At 42.1% G+C, this 22949-nt stretch overlaps 1 protein-coding gene across 3 annotated transcripts in view; it reads right to left on the reverse strand.

Annotated features, from left to right (window-relative positions):
* dscc1 (DNA replication and sister chromatid cohesion 1) overlaps positions 1-22949 on the reverse strand; it is a 62617-nt gene that overhangs the window by 15777 nt on the left and 23891 nt on the right. For all 3 annotated transcript variants that reach the window (XM_068032202.1, XM_068032204.1, XM_068032205.1), the window contains exon 5: positions 17577-17715. In XM_068032202.1, coding sequence (XP_067888303.1) covers positions 17577-17715 — 139 coding nt within the window. The remainder of the gene's footprint in view (positions 1-17576; positions 17716-22949) is intronic.

Here is a 22949-nt window from a genome sequence, read left to right on the forward strand (position 1 = left end):
CCTCTAGTTGTAGATTCCCCCTCAAGGGGAAACATCCTCTCAGCATCTACCCTGTCAATCCCCCTCAGAATCTTACATGTTTCAATAATTCCTCTAAACTCCAATGAGTATAGGCCTAACCTGCTCAAACTCTCCTCATAAAGACAACCCCTTCATTCCAGGAATCAATTTAATGAACCTTCTTTGAACTGTCTCCAATGCAAGTATCTCCCTCCTTAAATAAGGAGACCAAAACTGTACAGAGTACTGTAGCTGTGGTCTCTACATCCTGGCTGTAGTGCTGAAGATCTTTGCTCCATAGCTAGCCACACTCCTAGCTAAGCTGTTCCAGTACAGCTACAAGACTGGACAATATAGAAAACTGCCCAGGTATGCTCTATCCACAAAAAGCAGGGAAAAATCCAATCCAGCCAATTACTGTCCCATCAGTCTACTCTCAATCATCAGCAATGTGATGGAAGGTGTCATTGGCAGTGCAATCAGGCAGCACGTACACAGCAATAATCTGCTCACCGATGCTCAGTTTGGGTTCCACTGACGGGCACTCAACTCCAGACTTCCTAACAGCCTTGGTCCGAACATGGACAAAAGAGCTGAATTCAAGAGGTGAGGCAAGAGCGACTGCCCTTTACATCAAGGCAGCACTTGACAGAGTATGGCATCAAGGAGCCCTAGTAAATTTGAAGTCAATGGGGATCAAGGGGAAACCTCTCTACTGGTTGGAGTCATACTTAGCACAGAGGAAGATGGTTGTGGTGGTTTGAGACTAACCATCTCAGCCCCAGGATGTCACTGCAGGAGTTCCTCAGGGCAGTGCCCTAGGCCCAACCATCTACAACTGCCTCATCAATGACATTCCCTCCATCACAAGGTCAGAGTGGGGATGTTCGCTGATGATTGCACCATGTTTAGTACTATTCGCACTCCTCAGATACAGATACATGCCCAGATGCAGCAAGGTCTGCACAACATTCAGGCTTGGGCTGATAAGTAATAAGTAACATCTGTGCCACACAAGTGCCAGGCAATGACCATGTCCAACAAGAGAAAATCTAACCATCTCCCCTTGATATTCAACAACATTGCCATCGTTGAATCCTCCACCATTAACATTCTGGGGGGAGTGGGGGGGTGGGGGGGGTGGGGTTGCTGACCACTGACCAGAAACTTAACTGAACCAGCCATATAAATACACAAGAGCAGGTCAGAGGCTGGAAATTCTGCAGTAAGTAACTCACCTCCTGACTCCCCAAAGCTTGTCCACCATCTACAAGGCACATGTCAGGAGTGTGATGTATACTCTCCACTTGCCTGGAAGCTCGACACCATCCAGGACAACATAGCCCGGTTAATTGGCACCCCATTCATCACCTTCAACATTCACTCCCTCCACCACCGATGCACAGTAGCAGTAGTGTGCACCATCTATAAGATGCACTGCAGCAACTCAACAAGCCTCCTTCGATAGCACCTTCCAAACCCATGGCATCTACCACCTAGAAAGATGAGGGCACCCGATGCATGGGAACACCACCACCTGCAAGTTCCCCTCCAAGCCACACACCATCCTGATTTGGAACTATATCGCCGTTCCTAGTACTCCCTTCCTAACAGCACTCTGGGTGTACCTACACCAGATGGACTGCAGTGGTTCAAGAAGGCAGCTCACCACCACCTTCTCAAGGGCAATTAGGGATGGGCAATAAATGCTGGCCTTGCCAGTGACGCCCACATCCCATGAACGCATTATTAAAAAACATCAAATTAATGGGAATGTAACTGCATGGATGAAGATGGTTGGAGGATTAAAAGCTAAGGGTTGGGAAAGAGAATGATTCTGAAGCTAGAGAAGGAAAAGTTGAGCAGTATTCCACAAGAGTCTGATGAGGCCACTCTTCTTTACAATATACATAAATGACTAGGACTTAGCAATTGGATTCGGTGTTAATGGCCACTCCCACAAGTGAACTTCGCAACCGCTATACATGACAGTTAGTTCCTTTACCTGCCAAATATTAGGTCAGAGGACTCTGCCACTGATTGGCATACATGATTCTTTGTCTTTGATGGGCAGATAAACAGATACTATCAGCTCTAACCTAACAGACAAATGGATTTGAAATTAATTGGGTAAAATGTACAGCATTCATTACGAAGAATTTATTTACAGTAATTAGAAGCTGCACTATTCTCCTTAAACATCCAAACAATCAATATATCTTTTTTACAATAACTTAACACTTCCTACATGGTGAAATACTACCACAGAACAAACAATTTGGTCCAGTCCCTCTATTGGCTTAAAACTGATTGATCAGTGCTACATATGTTGCCTACCAATGACAGGGCCTGGCTAGAACTGTCTGTCAAAGGGACTACAAGGAATCATTGGCTCTGTCACGTTTTCATTCAAGACACCGCTGTCAATCAAAACTACTACCCCAAGATATCCAGCACTAGGATGTTTGGAACTTAATTGGATCACTTGTTTGCTGATCTGTGCTAGATACTTTGAACGTTCAGTCCCTATACAGGTGGGTGAACAATTGATAAGAAGGACTTCCTGAACTATGCTTTATTCTGCCTTACAAATATTAGCCAAAGCTAACAATAACTGACCTTAACCCTGTGTGTATACTTTTTTAGATTATTTATTGTTTTTTTTTTGCTCATCATAAAATCAAATGTAAAAAAATTACGTTAGTACTTTTTGGAGCTGCTGCTTTAAATCAAGAAAAACTGACCACCACATTATACCCACAATCAAAAGCAACTGGATAAATATTTAACCTTCTTTTCGCAAAGTTCTCCCTTACTCTCCTGATGGCTGCAATAGAGGGGCCTCAAACTGGGGTTCAGATCTGCTGTTACTAGCAACCTATTCTAAAACCTCATTCAAGTAGCTGTTCTTCTGTAAACCTAACCAGTGTCTGGGCTATGCAGCTTTCAGGGTATAAGATGTGAGCCCAATATAGCCCTTATCCAAAGTCCACACACAAACATTAAATAAACAAAATTAATTTTCATCTTTTATGATGAATTTTACTCTCATCTGTGTGGTGATGGGAAAATCAAATGATTGGTTGACACTATGGGATACCTGGAAGTTGATACTTATTTTTAATCTCATGGTGATTGTGTTGAACATCCTCCAAAAAACTTGAGAATTATTTTTTAAGGTTGGGAGTGCCAGAACTTAGTTCCAGTGATGAAGAAGGAATCAGCACGACAGTGGGCATCATTTTTGGGTGTAACTTCCAGGTTGCACTCATGGAGGAAACTCCAGGACACTATGGGCTGAATTTTTCCACAGCTTCAAAAATGGCAGGTTGTGTGTGAGATTTGCTCCTCAGAGCCGCCATGATATTTAGTGTGGCGGCTCACTTAAATGAATGAGACAGATTGCCCCCCACTACCGATTACATGGAGGGGGCGGGCACTCCATTCCTGGCAACGGCATCCAGAGCCACTGCGCAGGCGCTGCCGTCATTTTTAAAGGGCTTCCAGCCTTTCAGTTTAATTTACATTCTTAAAGTTGTAGGAGTTATAAAATTCAAATGAAAAATTTATTAGAAATATCAATCCTCTCTCCTCCCTTGACTAAACACTTTATTAATTGCTCTCTCCCCCCAAAAAAATTTACCTCGTGATCCCGAGCGTCCCCCCTCCCCCCGACCATTTAAAACCTTTTACCTTCAACCCCTTCCCACCATCCCCTCCACCAATCGCATGGGTTTTCCCTGCTCCCCGCCCCCGCCCCCCCCCCCCCCCGACAACCAGTGTTCTGCCTCGGTTCTCCGAACAGAGATCCAAAGGCGTGGGAGTTCTGGCAACCGACCGGAATATCGCAGCGGGATGGCCATCAGCAGCAGGTAAGTGATTAATTATTAATTTGAATGGATTAACATACTTAAATTGTGATGGCGCCACTGAGCGGTTGGCGGGAGGAGGGGCGCCATGTGGCCTCGCCACGCCGATATGGGGTGGACCCTTTCCAGCGTCGAGGCCCATGGCGGGCCTCTCCCATTGGCATTTTTTGGGCCCCCCGCCACGACCCCCCAACGTTGGGGGCCCAGTAAAATTCAGCCCTATATTCTGGAACAATCTATTGGAGTGAAAGACTCTTTCTTCCCCCTGCCCGCCCTCTACTCTTTTTGCCATACTGGAGTGTCTAGATTATAATGTTTGATTATTTAAAAACCCTGTCTCTCGGAGGCCTTCAAAGTAATTTCTGTCTCTTATCAATAAGTACTGCTTTAAATGTAAACAAAAATTTGAAAAATGAAATATATTAAGCAAAACTGCATTCCATTTCACACACTTTTGATGTGGTTTTCAAATTTTTCATCTGGTGCTGTGATAAACAAAAGGCCAAAAATGAATCTTTCTTTGCCTAGGCTACTGATATTTTTTTTTAAAAAAACAATCGGAGGAAGGAAAAAAATGGGACTGATTACTCATGGCAAGATGTCATTGTGCAAAGCTACATATTAATGGGAAAAAGGTGTTGTTCCTCTGTGGTTTAAAAAGCAGCTGAACTTCTAAGCAACAAAAGAAAACATGCCAAGACAGTTTTGCAAGATCCCATTATTCTGTGCATACAGCATTCAGTCCCATCATGTGGAATGTTTTTCCCCCAATGTAGCAAAAACATTATTTATATTCATCATCATATTGTAATATAGAAGCAAAACTAACATTTAGCTGGAGAAATATTAGCATATCATCGACACAAACATTAGATCTTTAAATGCAGTCTAGTGGCTTGCAAGTCATCAGAAAACTTGGCCATAACAGCAATGATTTTTTCAGTTGGGTGGTATAGCTGTAAAGGTTTTTTTTTAAATTGGCTTCGACAAGTGAGGAACAGCCTACAGCAACCCGTACAAATTTTTCAGATTACTATCACACAAATTATTTCAACTTCCCACATTCAACTCCACTTTAGGTGTACTAGGACAGATTATTCAAGTTCAGTGGATTAAAAAATGCTATTCGTCACATAGGCTAGAGGGGCTGAATGGCCTACTGCTGTTCCTATCCATGTACTCCGACACTTATAATGTAGACCTGCTTTTATTTACCGGGGATGGGCAGAATCTTCACTGTTACTGAAATGAACATCAAAGTATTAGAGCATTGTTTTGTGACAGCAATTCTCAGAGACCTCTAGATCTCAGTCATGCTGTCTAAGGGAGGGGCTGTGCAGGCACTTGCCATTCCCCAGAGGTGGGGAATTGGGAAAGGATGAAATATTCACACACATACACAGTCATTCTAGAGAGGTCTGTCTCAAGGTGAAAATTAGTGCAAGCTGCTGGGAGGAGAGAAAGAAGAGAAACAAATGGAGACATTTTAATCATTTTTAGTTAAACTTTTGAGATAATCATTGAGCTCTGTCACTTGGATCAAGCACAATATTTCAGGCCACATTTCTCAGTGACTTGCAGCAACTGCTCCTCATGGTGGCTAAACCACTAGTGAATTGTTAAAGAACATTTTTTTCTAACAAGGTGTTAAAATTATTGAACTAGACAAACATATAATGTTAAAACCAAGTGCCGTACCAAATCAAGAGCCTCTTCCACAAAGCCCCCCACCTTTTTTTTTTGAAAAACTTACCATTCACATCAGCTTTGGTTGGCACAGTGAAATCCACCACAGGGAGTGGTGAAGGGAGGAAGGACGAGGAAGAAACACTGTACTAAAGTTGATAATATAAAAATATATAATATTAATGCTGTAAGTGTCTTACCAAACTAACAGCCCTTTTTAAAATTTTACACATATGTTAAACAAGCTTTAATTTACCTACCTTACCCTTCCCGTCAGTACAGACACCACAATAAGACAAGCCAGTGAGTGACCATTTACACTGTCGTGGTCGCAGCCAATTCTCTGACTCAGCATGAGCAATGTCACACAAGATCTGATAGTTTGGAAAATACCACTTTATTAACTTGACTGCTTTCTAACATGGAACTAGACACCAGCTAAACCATTGGAATATGCATTTACTCCAGCATTATAGATATTGCTCTATTATTTAAAAAAATAAGATTTGTAAAGCTATTGGAAAAAAACTTACTGCTGTAAAAATATTCACTACAACAATATTGATTTCTTTTAAAAAGGCTTCAGTCAGGACAAAATAAAAAAAGTTATATTTGGCTTATTATCTTCCCTCTATTTCTACAGTATAGGGTGATCTTTGGCTGTAAACAATACAGAATAATTCATGACACTTTTTTAATCTTTTATAACTTTGGGCCTTCATTATATTCATTAATCCTTTTCCTCCCCATCTTGTGAAACCAATGACTAATACTGGACTGCAGTTCGACAGGCACCAGTGGCCCTCAGATACCCAATCCTGTCCTTGCTGATGTCTGCACACATGCACTTCCATCAGAAAACATTATATAAGGGTCGTTACATAAATCAGGGGCAGGAAACCCATTTGATTTTCCTCCTCCCTTGACAAGGCCACTGGAGACATCTGTAGAGCTCTGACTGATATCCCATCCTAGATCTTTCTAGTTTGCACCACTAAATCATCAGTACAACAACAACAACAACAACTTGTATTTAAATAGCGCCTTTAATGTAATAAAACATCCCAAGGCACTTCACAGAAGCATTATAAAACAAAATATTACACTGAGCCACATAAGGAGATATCAGGGCAGGTGACCAGAAACTTGGTCAAAGAGGTAGGTTTTAATAAGTGTCTTAAAAGGAAGAAAGTGAGGTGGAGAGGCAAAGAGGTTTAGGGAGGAAATTTCAGGGCGTAGGCAACTGAAGGCACTGCCACTAATGGTGGAGTGATTAAAATTGGGGATGTTTAAGAGGCCAGAATTAGAGGAGCGCAGATTATCTTGGAGGGTTGTGGGGCTGGAGGAGTTTATAGAGATAGGGAGGGGTGAGGCCTTGGAGTGATTTGAAAATGAGGACGAGAATTTTAAAATAGACGCGTTGCTTAACAGGGAGTCAATGTAGGCCAGTGAGCACAAGGGTTACAAGCGATCGGGACTTAGTGCAAGTTAGGACACGGGCAGTACAGCTTTGGATGACATCAAGTTTACAAAGGGAGGCCGGCCAGGGGTGTGTTGGAATAGTCAATGCTAGTGGCAGCAAAGGCATAGATGAGGGTTTCAGTGGCATATAAACTGAGGCAGTGGTGGAGTCAGGTGTTAAAGAGGTGGAAATATGCGGTCTTAGTGATGGTGCGGATGTGTGGTCGGAAGATCATCTCAGGGTCAAATATGACACCAAGGTTGCAAACAGTCTAGTTCAGCCTCAGACAGTTGCAAGGGAGAGGTATAGAGTCAGTGGCTAGGGAACAGAGTTTGCGATCGGGACCAAAGACAATGGCTTTGGTGTTCCTAATATTTATATGGAGGAAATTTCTGCTCATCCAGTACCGGATGTCGACAAGGAGTCTGAAAACTTAGAGACAGTGGAGCAGTCAAGAAAGATAATGGTGAAGTAGAGCTAGGTGTTGTCAGTGTACATATGGAAGCAAACATTGTTCTTTCAGATGATGTTGCCGAAGGCCAGCATGTAGATGAGAAATAGGAAGGGGCCAAGGATAGATCCTTGGGAGACACCAGAGGTGACAGTATGGAGCGAGAAGAGAAGCCACTGTAGGTGATTCTCTGCCTACGGTTAGACAGATAAGTATGGAACCAGGCCAGTACAGTTCCACCCAGCTGAACGACAATGGAGAGGCATTGGGGGAAGGATGGTATGGAGGAAAGATCAAATGGCTGAAGATTATCTGAGCCCTAAGAGCATCATACATCCTGATAATACATTCCCAAAAACATAAAAATATTTAGATTCCAGATTTACAATTATACTTTCCCATTTCAGTCTTAGTGTCAAAGTTCATATTGCCAATGTGATAAGAACACTGAACAATGAATGTACTCCTACAAAATCAGAATATTTAACCCAATAAGAGAATTTAAACAAGTTTAATTGAATATTGTGTTTGCTGCCCAGGAAAAACCTTCGTTGATACAAGCCAATTAAAAAGTGCATAGATTTTCTGCAAATTATATCTTTGACTGGACAATGTAAAAAATGCACTGGCGAGTACTTTTTTTTTTAATTCAGTCATGTGGCATGAGCATTGCTGGCAAGGCCAGCATTTATTGCCCATCCCTAACTCCCCTTGAGATTTGTAAAACTGAAGCTTTAAGTATTGAGCTTGAAGATCTGAATCAGCAATCTATTTTCCAGTTACTCCCACATTACTAGCAACTTCCCCAACTGCCACCAAGAGTAAAATCGCATTCTAAGCATTGTCAGAATAATGGATGCAAACAAAACAAAGATAAAACTATGCATTAAGGTCCAGTCTGTATGTTTGTGGCACACATGTTTAGCTGTAGTGCCCTATAGTTTGAAATTATACTTTATAATTTCCACCTCAAAAAAAAGCCTTTAGCACAGATAAAAGCAGGTAGATAAACTTCATTTACTTTAAATAATTAACACATCTCAATGTTAACTCTACTTAAAAAAACCACACTGAAACTGAAGGTATTTCAAAAGATAGATCAGAGTATTTTCCAAATGGTGAGAAGCTAGAACTGTGAAGGAGCAGAGAGATTTAGAAGTCATGTGCAGAAATCACTAAAAGCTAGTGACCAAGTACAAAAAATTAGAAAGGCTACTGGGACGTTGGCCTTTATTTTAAGGGGGCTGCAATACAAAAGGGGTAGAAGTTATGTGACAGTTATATAAAGCTCTGGTTCGATCCCATCTGGAGTAGTGCATTCAGCTCTGGGCACCAACCTCAGGAAGGATCTAAGGCCTTGGAGGGGGTGCAGCAAAGATTCACCAGAAATGATTCTAGTGCTAAAAGGGTTAAATTATGAAGGCAGATTGCATAGACTATGCTTAAGGTCCATTGAGTCTAGAAAATTAAGGGGTGATCTGTTGGATGTTTCGTTAGTCTAGCTAGGAGAGATTCCAGAATCTTTGGTAAGTTTTAACAATAACTAGTTTATTACATATTACTGAACTATATACAACTTCACTTAAGTATGTCCAACTCCACTGATGCCATGCTGCTTCTTCCCCTTCAAGTCTCTCTCATGTGATCTCTTACATAGTCATCGTGGGAGGTATTATTCACACTGGCCCAGACATTAAACCTTTCAAACCCTTATACTACATCTCCCTCCAAGTCTTGTCCATTTTTTTTGTACACTCATTTTTACTTTTGCATACTACCCCATCTCCCCACAAGTCTCTCACATCACAGATTCAATCTGTCAGGAGGCTTCACAACTCTCCCTGATCATGTTGTTGTCAGATTCGGAAGATCAGTCGTCTTTCTCTGAACTCGTTTCTTGACTTGGAGGCTTTCATTGAGGTTTGTAGTATCCGGTGCTTTCTGAATTTCAGGTTCAACATCTGGTTCATTCAAATGTATAACTAATTGACGTCTGTGATGAATAGAAATAAGATTTCTCCAGTTTCTTCTTGTAGCATCATCTGAACTATGTTCTAAATAAGATCTCTGTTGATTATCATCTCTCTGGACAATTACTCCTTCTCTGCCTCAGTCTCATACCCATACCATTTCTCTTTCCATCAATTTGAGTAGATTCCTGGTACGATATCTCCTGTTATAGTCATAAGCTTGTTGTTTTCGACAAGACTTCTCTCTGACTTGAACTCTCTGATAATCCTGGACTTCTAGCCCTGGAAGTAATTTTTTGGGTGGGATGGGAAGTTGTGTTTTGAGATTCCTTCCCATTAACAGTTCTGATGGTGCTCATCCATATCGCAAAGGAGTAGATCTGGAGTTTAGGAATAGAACAGTACAGCACAGTACAGGCCCTTCGGCCCACGATGTTGTGCCAAACCTTTAACCTACTCTAAGATCAAACTAACTATCTACCCTTCATTCTACTATCATCCATGTACCTATCCAAGAGTCGCTTGAAAATCTTCATTCTTCTTTAACAGTGCTTTGATAATTCCGACTCCTTTTTCAGCTTCACCATTCGATTGAGCAGATCTAGATGTACAAATCCGCAGTTTTCCGCAAAGTGCATGAAGTAGTCATTTGCAAATTGAGGACCATTATCTGCCAGAATCTGATCAGGAATGCCATGTGTTACAAAGATCTCCATTAAAGCTTGAAAGACTGTCTCAGTAGTCATTGTGCACAAACGTTTGACTTTGATCCCCCTGGGAAAATAATCAATGACAATCAGGTAGGATCTCCCATTAAATATGAACAGATCTATCCCCAGATGTTCCCACGGTCTGATTGGAAATTGGGTCAAGTTAAGGGGTTCCCTCTGGTCTGGTCTGTGCACTGTGCATATCTGGCTATTAGAAATCATTTCTTCCATCTCTGTCGATATTCCTGGCCACCACACGGATGACCGAGTCTGTGCTCTGCACTTCGTGATACCTATGTGGCCCTGGTGTATTTTCTCCAAGAAGTCTGCACAGATTGAGACCGGAATCACCAGCCTCTCGTCATATACCAGCAAATCATCCACAATTGTAAAGTGCTTTCTGCGCTCCAAGAAGATTTTCGTCACCGTACCACTGGGAGGTTGCTATGGCCAACGCTGCACGCAATATTGGTGGATATGGATGCATTCCTGACCTTGCATCTGGGTATGACGAATTGCTTGGAGTTTTTTTGAGCTTGCCGGCCATTGTGATGCAGTGCATTAATGAAGTTAACATCCTGTTTTGTAGGATGGTCAACAGTAGCTCTGGACAATGCATCTGCTTCCACTTTCCTGATAAGATGGAGCTCTATACAAGCTTTCTATTTAAAAGAGAAAATTCTTGATTCGGTTTCCAATATCTGCTTGCCCTTGTACTGGAGTGTCGCCTAGAACTTTCCCTTGACTTTCAGTTCAAACCCTCCTGGACCGTGTAATTGAGTTTCTGTTGATTGCCGGCAACGTGTTGCTAACCACAGTTTGTTGTCTGATAAAACTGTTACACTTGCTCCAGTGTCTAGTTTAAAGTTGGTGATATGTTCGTTGACAGAGGTATCTGCAGTCCAGAATCTATGATTAGGGTCATTGATCTCACCAAGGAAGTTTTCTGATTTCTCTTCTGATGGAGATTGTTCAACTTCATTCATAGCTCTCTGCGTGAACACTTTTCCTTTAGAACCTGTGAAAGAAAGTAGAGGTTTTACTTTGCCAAATCTTCCAAAAATGGCCATCTTTCTTGCAGAGAAAGCATTCTGTTTTGTTTGTAGTACACTGTTCATGTCTCTGGGTCTTTCTGGCACCACAGCGCTGGCAGGGTTTCATGGCGTCTTGAACTTTCCCTCCCAAGTGTATCTTCTTTTCTGGTACTTCTTTTACACTACTGTGCTTAAGGAACTGTATGGTCATTGGAGGTTTCCTGAACCAAGGTTTTCGACGCCTCTCAGGATTGCTCTGTTCTGCTTATGGACCTCTGCTTGTCTCACCAGCTGTATTGCTTTTTCTAGGCTGAGGTCTTCCTTAGACTGCAATAAATCTGTTAGGGATTCATCAGCAATACCTACTACAATGTGGTCTCGTAACAATTCTGATATTGGATCTCCATATTCGCATCCTTCAACTAGCCTGTAAAGGTCATTAATCAAAGCATCTACCGGTTCAACTGGTTTCTGAATCCTTCTGTTGAATTTGGACCTTTATAGAACCTTGTTGCTCCTCAGGTTGAAATACCTATCAAAGGCTTTTAAGACTTCTTAAAATGTATCTGATATCTCATTAATGCCTTGTCTTGCAATATCGTCTGCTATTGCTCCTATGGAATAAAGTAATTTTTTTTTAGATTAGAGATACAGCACTGAAACAGGCCCTTCGGCCCACCGAGACTGTGCCGACCATCAACCACCCATTTATACTAATCCTACACTAATCCCATATTCCTACCAAACATCCCCATCTGTCCCTATATTTCCCTACCACCTACCTATACTGGTGACAATTTATAATGGCCAATTTACCTACCAACCTGCAAGTCTTTTGGCTTGTGGGAGGAAACCGGAGCACCCGGAGAAAACCCACACAGACACAGGGAGAACTTGCAAACTCCACACAGGCAGTGCCCAGAATCGAACCCGGGTCCCTGGAGCTGTGAGGCTGCAGTGCTAACCACTGCGCCACTGTGCCGCCCAAATGTGTTGACTTGTTCTGCTCAAGACTTACTGTGTAATTTTGAAGCAATTCTGTACCTCAAAAAATCTTTTTCTCCAAAGTGACCAGTTTTGAGTTTGATTTAGTCTTTCCATGTGTCCAAACCTCTCTTGGTTGTGTAAATTTAAGATCCGTGTCTTTTCCAAGCTTTCTAGACAGCTTACTTGCTGTTTTAAATTTGCCTTCCAGTATTAGAAGTTTTCCTTCCCTTCTCAGCCTTGCACTGACTCCCTCTGCGTTCACTGTCTTTCCCTGGGAAATCTCTCTGCTAGACTAGGTATTTATTTCCTGAACTCAGCTCTGCAGCGTTATTTCAATAAGCTCTTCACCCCCTTCCCTGGAGTATCGAGCATTTGCAGCCGCTTTTTTTCCTTTGCTGCCTCGAGGTTGCCAGGTGTAACGGCGCCAACCTGGGACCACCCTTGCTAAGGATTTGGTTTTCCAGGTGCTGCCTGCCTAGTGCGCTGTTAAAAACAATTTTCTACCCTTTTTAAGGATAGCTCACCAGATCCCCAACTGTTGCTTGGTTCTCCGACTTGAAGTGTGCCATTGCTAGACCGGGATTTTTTTTTCCCCACAGACCATCACGCCTCTGTGGTGCAGCCTGAATGCCACTGCAAGCCAACTCCCTGGCTCTCCATGCCTCACTCATCCACGGAGCAGCTTTGGAGCTCCTCACAGCCTCTTCAAGTTCTGCAGTTTTGGTGCCACTTTTTTCAGGTCTGACTTTCCAACCTTCTTTTTTTCCAAAGTTTTCTGGGTGATCCATGGCAAGAACCACTGCTGTTCACCATGTTGTATGTTTGGTTAGTCTAACTAGGAGAGATTACTGAGTCTTCAGTAAGTTTTAACAATAAAAGGGGGTATAAGTCTTAAAATTAGAGCTAGGCAGTTCACGGGTGATATCCGGAAGCACTTCACATGGAGGGTAGTGGAAATCTGGAACATCTCCCTCACTCCCCACTCTGCCCCCACAAATGAAAACAGGTCAACTGAAAATTTCAAAACTGTGATCAATAAGTTTTTGTTAGGTAAGGGTATTAAAGGCTACAGAAACAAGGGGGTATAGATGGAATTAAGGTACAAAGCAACCATGATCTCAACTGAATGGCAGAACAGGCTTGAGAGACCAAATAGCCTACTCCTGTTCCTATATTTCTATGTTCCTAGCAGTGTCACAGAATGTTCCGGATATCAAACATACTGTTGGGGTTAGGGTGAAGATGATATAGTGGGGAGGAACAGGAAAAAGGGAGAATTCACTCTGGGTTGCTCTTACATATAGAGCAAGAATCTGGACTCTTTTTGTAATGTGACTATTAAATCAAGTTGCATCATTTGTTGCAATTTCATGACTACTCTCCTAAGATAAATAAAATTTTGAAGACTTAGGTTAATCAATGTTGTAGGTGTTGTAATTTTAACCAAACAATCTAAGCAAAACAAATCATTACCATTTAACTTTAGCTAGCAGAAAGCCACATGTACTGAAAGAAAGGTTAATGACAGCTCAGCAATGATCATTGAGATCAACAACAACAACTACTTGTAGTTCTGTAGCACTTTTAATGTAATAAAATGTCCCAAAGTGCTGCACAGGAGCATTATAAAACAAAATTACACTGAGTCACATAAGGAGATATGAGGGCAGGTCGCCAAAGGCTTGGTCTAAGATCTAGGATTCAAGGAGCATCTTAAAAGGAGAAAAGAGAGGTGTGGGGAGAGGTTGGCGGATGGAGTTGCAGAGCTTGGGGCCTTGGCAGATCAACAGATCATCATTTCCACAATTATATGTGCCAGAAATATTCTTTGCTGTCCTTTGTACATTTAACCCTTTAATGGTAAGTTTTAGATTAGTTATGGAAAAAGATAAGGAGCAATCTGGAGTAAAAAAAATACTTAACTGAAGGAGGACCAATTTCAGTGTGGTGAGATCGGATCTGTCCCAGGTAAATTGGAATCGAAGAATGGAAGGCAGAACTGTAATGGAACAATGGGTTGCTTTTAAAGAGGAGATGGTTCGGGTTATAATTGAGACACATTCCCCCAAAGGGGAAAAGGTAGGGCAACCAAAGCCAGACCTCCCTGGATGACAAAAGAGATAGAGAGTAAGATGAAGCAGAAAAGGGGTGCAAATGACAGATATCAGGTGGATAATACAATTGAGAATCAGGCTAAATATAGCAAGTTCAGAGGGAAAGTGAAAAAGGAAATTAAAGGCAAACAGGGAGTATGGGAAGAGACTGGCAGCTAACATAAAAGGGCCAATTAGGGATCAAAAAGGGGATCTATGCATGGAGGCAGAGGCTGAGAAAATAAATGAGTTTTTTGCATCTGTCTTTACCAAGGAAGATGATGCTGCCAAAGTTACAGTGAAAGAGGAAGTAGTTGAGATACTGGATGGGCTAAAATTTGATAAAGATGTGTTAGAAAGTCTGGCTGTACTTCAAGTTGATAAGTCACCAGGATTGGATGAGATGCATCCAAGGATACGGAGAGAAATAAGGGTGGAAATTATGGAGGTACTGGCCACAATCTTCCAATCCTCCTTAGTACAGGGCTAGTGCCAGAGGACTTGAGAATTGCAAATGTTACACTCGTGTTCAAAAAGGGTGCAAGGATAAACCCAGCAACTACAGGCCAGTCAGTTTAACCTCGGTGGTGGGAAAGCTTTTAGAAACCATAATCTGGGACAAAATTAACAGTCACTTGGTCAAGTGTGGATTAATTGAGAAAAACCAACAAGGAATTTTTAAAGAGAAATTGTATTTAATTAACTTGATTGAGTTTTTTTGATGAGGTAACAGAGGTTGATAAGGGTAATGCGGTTGATGTGGACATGGACTTCCAAACAGCATTTGATAAGTGCCACGTAACAGGCTTGTCAGCAAAGTTAGAGCCCATGGAATAAAAGGGACAGTAGCAGCATGGATACGAAGTTGGCTGATCGACAGGAAACGGACAGTAGTGATGAACAGTTGTTTTTCGGACTGAAGGAATGTGTACAGTGGGGTTGGTACCAGGACCAGTGTTTTTTTGATATATATTAAATGAACTAGACTTGGGTGCACAGGGCACAATTTCAAAATTTGCAGATGACACAAAACCTGGAAGTGTGAACTGTGAGGAAGATAGTCATAGATTTCAAGAGAACATTGACAAGCTGGTGGAATGAGTGGACACATGGCAGATGAAACTTAAAGCAGAGAAGTGTGAAGTGATACATTTTGGTAGGAAGAATGAGGACAGGCAATATAAACTAAAGGGTACAATTCTAAAGGGGGTGCAGGATCAGAGAGAACTAGGGATATATGTACACAATTTGTTGAAGATGGTATGGCTGGTTGAAAAAATGCTTATAAAGGGCATATGGGACCCTGGGCTTTATAAATAAAGACAGAAAGTACAAAAGCAAGGAAGTTATAATGAACTTTTATAAAATACTGGTTCAGCTTCAACTGGAACATTGTTTTCAATTCTGAGCAACAAATTCGAGGAAGGATGTGAAGGTTTTAGAGAGAGAGGGTGTAGAGAAGATTTATGAGAATGGTTCCAGGAATAAGGGTTTCACTTACATGGATAGGATAGAGAAGCTGGGATTGTTCTTCTTAGAGAAGGTTTAGAGGAGATTTGGTAGAGATGCTCAAGATTACAAGGGATCTAGACAAAGTCAATAGAGAGAGACTGTTCCCATTGGAGGAAGGATCAAGAACCAGAGGACAGATTTAAGGTGATTGAGAAAAGAACCATCTGTGACATGAGAAAAACCTCAGGAACTGGAATACACTGCCTGAGCATGCAGTGGAGGCAGATTTAACTGTGGCTTTCAAAGGACAAGCACCTGAAGAAAAAAGAATTGCAGGGCTATGGGAAAAGGGTGGGGGAGTAGGACTAGCTGAGTTGCTCTTGCAGAGAGCTGGCCTGGGCTCAATGGGGTGAATGGCCTCCTTCGGTGCTGCAACTATTCTATGATTCTATGGCGTCTTCCAAGACCAGAGGAGACTTTATTGACCAATTAAAATAGAAAGTTGAATCACTGGCACTGGAAGTGTTTAAACTATGACATGTGGGAGAAAGGAGGATTATGTGTTCTTAACTATCAAGGCTCCCCCTATGATTTTTTTTTTTAAAAAGGAGTGCATCATCAAATACATATACAAAATACACATACTTCTCAACCATCAATTAGAGATCAACAAATTCCCCACTGCTCAATTAAAATCAAGGACCAACGGATGCAGGACAAGGCATTTTTCAGATGCTTTATGAAACACAAACCAATTTACAATATGAACTGAAGCACAGCTTTAACATTTTGTGCCAAACTTCATGGATATGTTATGATCCCCATGGAGACCACCGACAAACCAAAAGCATCAAATCCACAGACTGACCCCAATTTAGGAAACCAAAAACCAACCAAACAAGATTCACTTTTATAAAGTGTACCTTAACACTCAAACCAAAACCAATATAAATTAAATATGAACTAACAGTTAACTCATGGTCTATTATATATAGTATAGTAATTAGCAGAAGCATCAAAGGGAGTCCTTATGGACCTTCAGAATAATTTTATCAGCAAGGTGGCACTGAATAGTCCCACAGTACAACAACATCAGGATTGTCCTAAAGTAGTTTTTCAAGGTCTTCCTCCAGGATGCAGATACGGAAATAATGGGATCCTGTTGATAGTAAACAATGCAATCTTCCCTTTAGCGGTTCGGTCTTGTCGCTTCTCGAACAACCTTGGCCTTGCCCACTACCATCCTGATGGCGTGGTATCAAGGATAACTTTCAATCACTGAAGATGACTGCCATAGGTTATTGATCAATAGTCAGCCCTCAGTCCAGGCTCCTTTGCCTGCAATCAAACTATTCAACCAGCTGATTTGTAGTCTGATTCTATTCCAAGCAGCCCCTCCAGAAGCCCAGAAACTTGCAGCTTTCAGCCTGTCTCTTTAAAACAATCTTGTTGATTTTGCATCCACTGCAGAGTCCTTCACAACTCCACAAAAGTCTTCTTTTTACAAAGCACACACACAACCTTTTAGTTGGCTTCCACCTTTTCCAAAAGCCTTCTGGTCAAAACTGAAACTCGAGTCCCCAGTCACACGTCCTTGGTTAAAAAAAAAAGACTGTTTTTCCTCAGTCACAGAACTGTTTGTTCGTCTAACCTGGGTTTGACTCCCCAAAATCCTGGAAGCCTCCAGTTTCAATTTCAAATCAGAAACAGTCTCAAAAACACACACAAGCTATAGAACCCAGTCTACACACAAAGACTACATCATAGATCTTCCAGGACCATAAAAAAAAATCAGCTTTTATCAACAATAAAACTGGTTTCAACCATCATCACTAATGGTTTATTTACACAGTGTCACTCACCTTGGTTCAAGAAGTTCCAGTTCTTGTAGACAAATAGTTAGAGGAATCTTACTGAAAGACCAAGACTCTGAATCAACCAACTGGGTGATGTGGCTCAGGAGCTTCATTTCATAATCAAATTCCAAAATTCTCCAGTACCCTAATTTGGGGAAGGAAAGAAAGGGCAGTGTAAAAACTGATGATTCCTGAATGAAGGCAAAAATGTGCAGCTTGCTATTTTAATCAAAAACTTGTGATTAATATTCTGGTTTGATGGCAGTAACAGACACCATTCCAGTCAGTGCAAGCTGCTTGTTTTCAAGGAAATGAGGCAGATCAGTAGGTGTTCAGTCTTTGAAGCTAAAATTAATTCATCGATGAAACACATGCCCGGAGCTGCTACAAAAAAAGCATGCCAGGAGATCGGAGACCAGATATTAAAAAGCAGGAACAAAGCAGAGCAGGGATTCAAAAATCACACACGAGATCGGAGGTTTAGAAATAAAGGACCGGGAGCCAAATCATACACAGGAGAAATCAAAGGTGACATCAGTATCAATAGAGAGAGGGAAGAAAATCAGAAGCTGATATTATTTTTAGGTAAGTATAGCTTCCCTGGTGATCTAGTATTTAGGATTCACCACTTTCACCGTTCTGGCCTGGGTTTGATTCAGTCAGGGAATGATAATTTCCTTGAAGCAGTGCAGTCCAAACCATGGCACTAATAGCCAAGGGACTGCATAGATGGGAACAGAAATGAGTAGCAATGCAGTCATTATAGGAGATTCCATAGCTAGGGGGACAGACAGGCATTTCTGTAACTATCATCACGAGTCCCACCTGGTGTATTGCCCCCCGGTGCCAGGGTAAAGACATCACAGAGAGGGTGCATAATATTCTGCAGGGGGAAGGAAGTGAGCCAGAAGTTGTAGTACACATCGATACCAATGACAGAGAGGGCAGCTATGGCAATTTTATAGACAGATTTGCAGGAGCTAGGGAGGAAGTTGAAAAAGGCCTTGGCAGTTGTAATCTCTGGATTACTCCCAGTGCCACATGCTAGCAAGAGTACTAATAGAAAGATAGGGAGGATCAATGCATGACTTGAAGCCTGGTGCAGGAGAGAGAGCTTCACATTTTTGGGTTATTAAGACCAGTTCTGGGGCAGAATGTACCTATTCAAAACGGACAGGTTGTACCTCAATAGGAATGGGACCAATGACCTTGCAGGGAGGTTCACTAGTGTGGTTAGGGAGGATTTAAACTAAATTGGCAGGGGGATGGGCACCAGCATATAGAAGTAGAAAAGAGGAATAAGGTGCATAAAGGAGTGCGAGTATTAGATAGTACTGGAGAAGGAAGTACCATATTAGATAGGAGCATACTAAGGACTATGAGCAATACAAAGACAGATTACAATGCATGCACATAAACACAGTAAGTGTGGTGAATAAGGTTGGTAAACTACAAGCACAAATAACCGCGTGGGAATATGATGTAGTGGCAATGACGGAAACGTGGCTTACAAATGGTGAGGACTGGCCCCTTAATATTCAAGGATACAAAGTGTTCAGAAAAGATAAGGAAGGAAAAAAGGGAGGTGGGGTGGCCGTACTGATTAGGAAACTAGATAGTGTTGGAAAGCAATGATGTCCTTGAGAGGGCAAAGACAGAATCCCTTTGGTTAGCACTGAGAAGCAAAAAGTGGGGTATTCTATTGACCTCCAAATAGTGAGAGAGAGTTGGAGGAGCAAATGTACAGGGAAATCACAGATGTGCAAGAATCATAGAACGGTGATATTGGGGGACTTTAATTACATAAATATCAATTGGGATAATGTCAGAGTGAAGGGAAAGGTGGGGGAGGAATTTCTGAAATGTGGTCAGGAGAACTGCCTTGACTAGTATGTTCTCAGCCCAACAAGGAAGGAAGGATTGCTGAATCTGGTGCTGGGAAATGAGGTGGGCTGAGTGCCTGTGTGGGGAACACTTGAGTAAGATTGATCATTACATCATAAGGTTTAGATTAGCAATGGAGAAGAGTAAGGAACAATCGAAAGCAAAACTTCTAAATTGGAAGAGGGCAAACTTCAATGGGATGAGGAGGATCTAGCCAGACTAAAATGGAACCAAAGATTGGCAGAAAAACTGTAACCGAGCAAAGGGTGATCTTTAAGGAGGAGATGTTTCAAGTACAGGCGAGGTACATTCCAACAAGGGCGAAAGGTAAGGGAACCAAAGCCAGGATTTCTTGGATGACGAAGGAAATAGAGAATATTATGAAACAAAAAAAAAGGTGGTGTATGACGCATGTCAGGTGAATTATTCAAGTGAGAACCAGGCCAAATATAAGTTGTTGAGAGGGGAAGTGAAGACGAAAATATGACTGGCAAAGAGAGAATATGAGATTAGAATGGCAGTTAATAGAAATGGGAACCCAAAAATCTTCTACTGGCATGTAAACAGTAAGTGGATAGTAAAAGTTGGGGTGGGTCCTATTAGGGGACAAAGAGGGTGATATATGCTTAGAGGTGCAGGGCAAGGTTAGAATACTTAATGAGTACTCTGTATCCACTTAACTGGACATCAGCAGGCCTTCCACGGGTTCAAGGACCCCAGCAACAGAAGCCCCGCTCTCTGAGAGCTGCCAGTCAATTGAAGGCCAGCAGCTCTTTAACTGAGCAGCACCGCCGCGGAGATGGTGGCTGCTGTCCATACAGCACCCACCCGAGGCCTGGGAGCAGCGCGGGACCCAGGCCACAGGTAGGTCAGGGCAGAAGGAGTCTTGCGGGGTGGGGGTGGGCAGCAGGTGGCTCTCAACGGGCCCCCACCTTCCCGATGCCAGGCCTCGTTTAGGCACTAAGTGCCTTTTAATGAGGGACTCCCCACCCACACTCTCACCTGTCCCTCCACCCCTCCTCCGGCCCGGAGTCAGCAAGCAACCCACACGGTTTTTCCTGCCGTGCTTCCTGTGCAGCGAAAGGTCCGCCCACCGCTGGGCTAATTTCCCACTTAACAGCCTCAATTAGCAGCAGGGCAGAAAGGCTATTCACAGGCCTTCCTGCCCCAGACTCAATTTCGCCAGAGGTGGAAAGTTGACAGGTTTCCTCCCCTCCCCCCACCGGCCATCATCCCATCCGATTATATTCTCTTGCCCCTTCCGAACCCACCACGGGGGAGAGCATAAAATTCCCCAAAGCTGTTCAGGAAAGATTGGGAAGGAAAGAGAAGAGGGGTAGCAGTATTGATTAAGAACAACATTACAGTGCTGGAGGGAGAGGTTGCCCTAGAGGGACCAAGGACAGAACCTACTTGGTTAGAGTTAAGAAACAATAAAGATACCATTATATTGCTGGGTGTATTCTATAGCCACTATCTATCGGGAAAGATACAGAGGAACAAATTTGCAAGGAAATTACAGAGAGGTGCAAGAACTATAGAGTAGATATAATGGGGGATTTAAATTACCCTAACATAGACTGTAAAGTAATATAATAGGGCAGAGAGGGGCAAGAGTTTCTAGCATGTGTTCAGGAGAATTTTCTATATCAGTGTGTTTCCACTCCAATGAGGAAGGAGCCATTTTTAGATCTGGTTCTATGGAATGAGGTAGATCAAGTGTCAGTTGAGGAACGTTTAGGGGACAGTGATCATAATATCATAAGATTTAGGCTGGCTATGGAAAAGGGCAAAGAGCAATCCAGGGTAAAAATAATTGAGGTTGGCCAACATCAATGGGATGAGAATGAGTCAGGCCCAGATAAATTGGAATCATTGATTGGCAGGCAAAACTATAACAGAACAATGGTCTGCCTTTAAAGAGGAGATAGTTCACAAACAGTCAAGGTACATTCCCACAAGGAAGAAATTTAGGGAAACAAATCCAGAGATCATGGCAAAAGAGATAGAGAGTAAGATGAGGCAGATAAAGAGTGCATATGACAGATGTATGATAGATGTCAGGTGAATAAGCAATTGAGAACCAGGCTGAATATAGAAGGTTCAGAGGGGAAGTGGAAAAAACAAATGAGAAGCAAAGAGAGAGAGTATGAGAAGAGACTCAAAGCTAAAATAAAGGCAATCCAAAAGTCTTCTATAGGCATATAAATCGTAAAAGGTGGTAAAGGAGGATTGGAGCCAATTAGGGACCTAAAAGGGGAGACAGGGGGCATGGCTGAGGTACTAAATGAGTACTTTCCATCTTTCTTTACCAAGCAAGAAGATGCTGCCCAAGTCATAGTGAAAAAGGAGGTAGTTGAGATGGACTAAAAATTGATGAAGAGGAGGTATTAGAAAGGCTGACTGTATCCAGGATCAGATGAGATGCATCCAAGGATACTGAGAGAAGCAAGGGTGGTAATTGCAGAGGCACTGGCCATACTCTTCTAATCCTCCTGAGGTACGGGGGTGGTGCCAGAGGCCTGGCGAATTGCAACTGTTACACCCTTGTTCAAAACGGACGTAAGGATAAGCCCAGCAACTACAGACCAGTCAGTTCAACCTCAGTGGTGGAAAAGCTTTTAGAAATGATAATTTGGGACAAAATTAAGTCACTTGGACAAATGCGGATTAATTAAAGAAAGCCAACATGGATTTTTTCAGGGCAAATTGTGTTTACCTAACTTGATTGAGTTTTTGGATAAGGTAACAGAGAGGGTTGATGAGGGTAATGCAATTGATGTGGTGTACATGGATTGCCAAAAGGCATTTGATAAAGTGCAACATAACAGGTTTGTCAGCAAAAGTTAGAGCTCATGAAATAAAAGGGACAGTAGCAGCATGGATAGGAAATTGGCTAAATTACAGGAAATAGAGAGTAGTGGTAAAGGGTTGTTTTTCAGACTGCAGGAAGGTATATAGTGGGATTCCCCAGGGGTCAGTGCTTTTCTTCATCTATATTAAAAGGAGCTAGACTTGGGTATACAGGGAACAATTTCAAAATCTGTGGATGACTCAAAACTTGGAAGTAGTGTGAACTGAGAGGAGGATAGTGATAAATCTCAAGAGGGCATGGACAGGCTGGAAGAAAGCGCTGACAAGTGGCAGATGAAATTTAATGCAGAGAAGTGTGAATGATTCATTTTGGTAGAAATAACAAGGAGAGGCAATATAAAATAAAGGATACAATTCTAAAAAGGGTGAAGAAGCAGAGGGACCTGTGGGTATATGTGACAAATCATTAAAGGTGGCAGGGCAGGTTGAGAAAGCAATTCATAAAGCAAAGGGGATCCTGGCTTTATAAATATGGGCATGGGATACAAAAGCAAGGAAATTATGATAAACCTGTATAAAATACTGGTTTGGCCTCAACTGGAGTGTTGTGTCCAATTCTGGGCACCACACTTGAGGAAAGATGTAAAGACATTAGAGAGTGCAGAAAAGATTCACTGTTTC

The sequence above is a fragment of the Heterodontus francisci genome, chromosome 5 (assembly GCF_036365525.1).
Source record: "Heterodontus francisci isolate sHetFra1 chromosome 5, sHetFra1.hap1, whole genome shotgun sequence".
Classification (NCBI taxonomy): Eukaryota; Metazoa; Chordata; class Chondrichthyes; order Heterodontiformes; family Heterodontidae; genus Heterodontus; species Heterodontus francisci.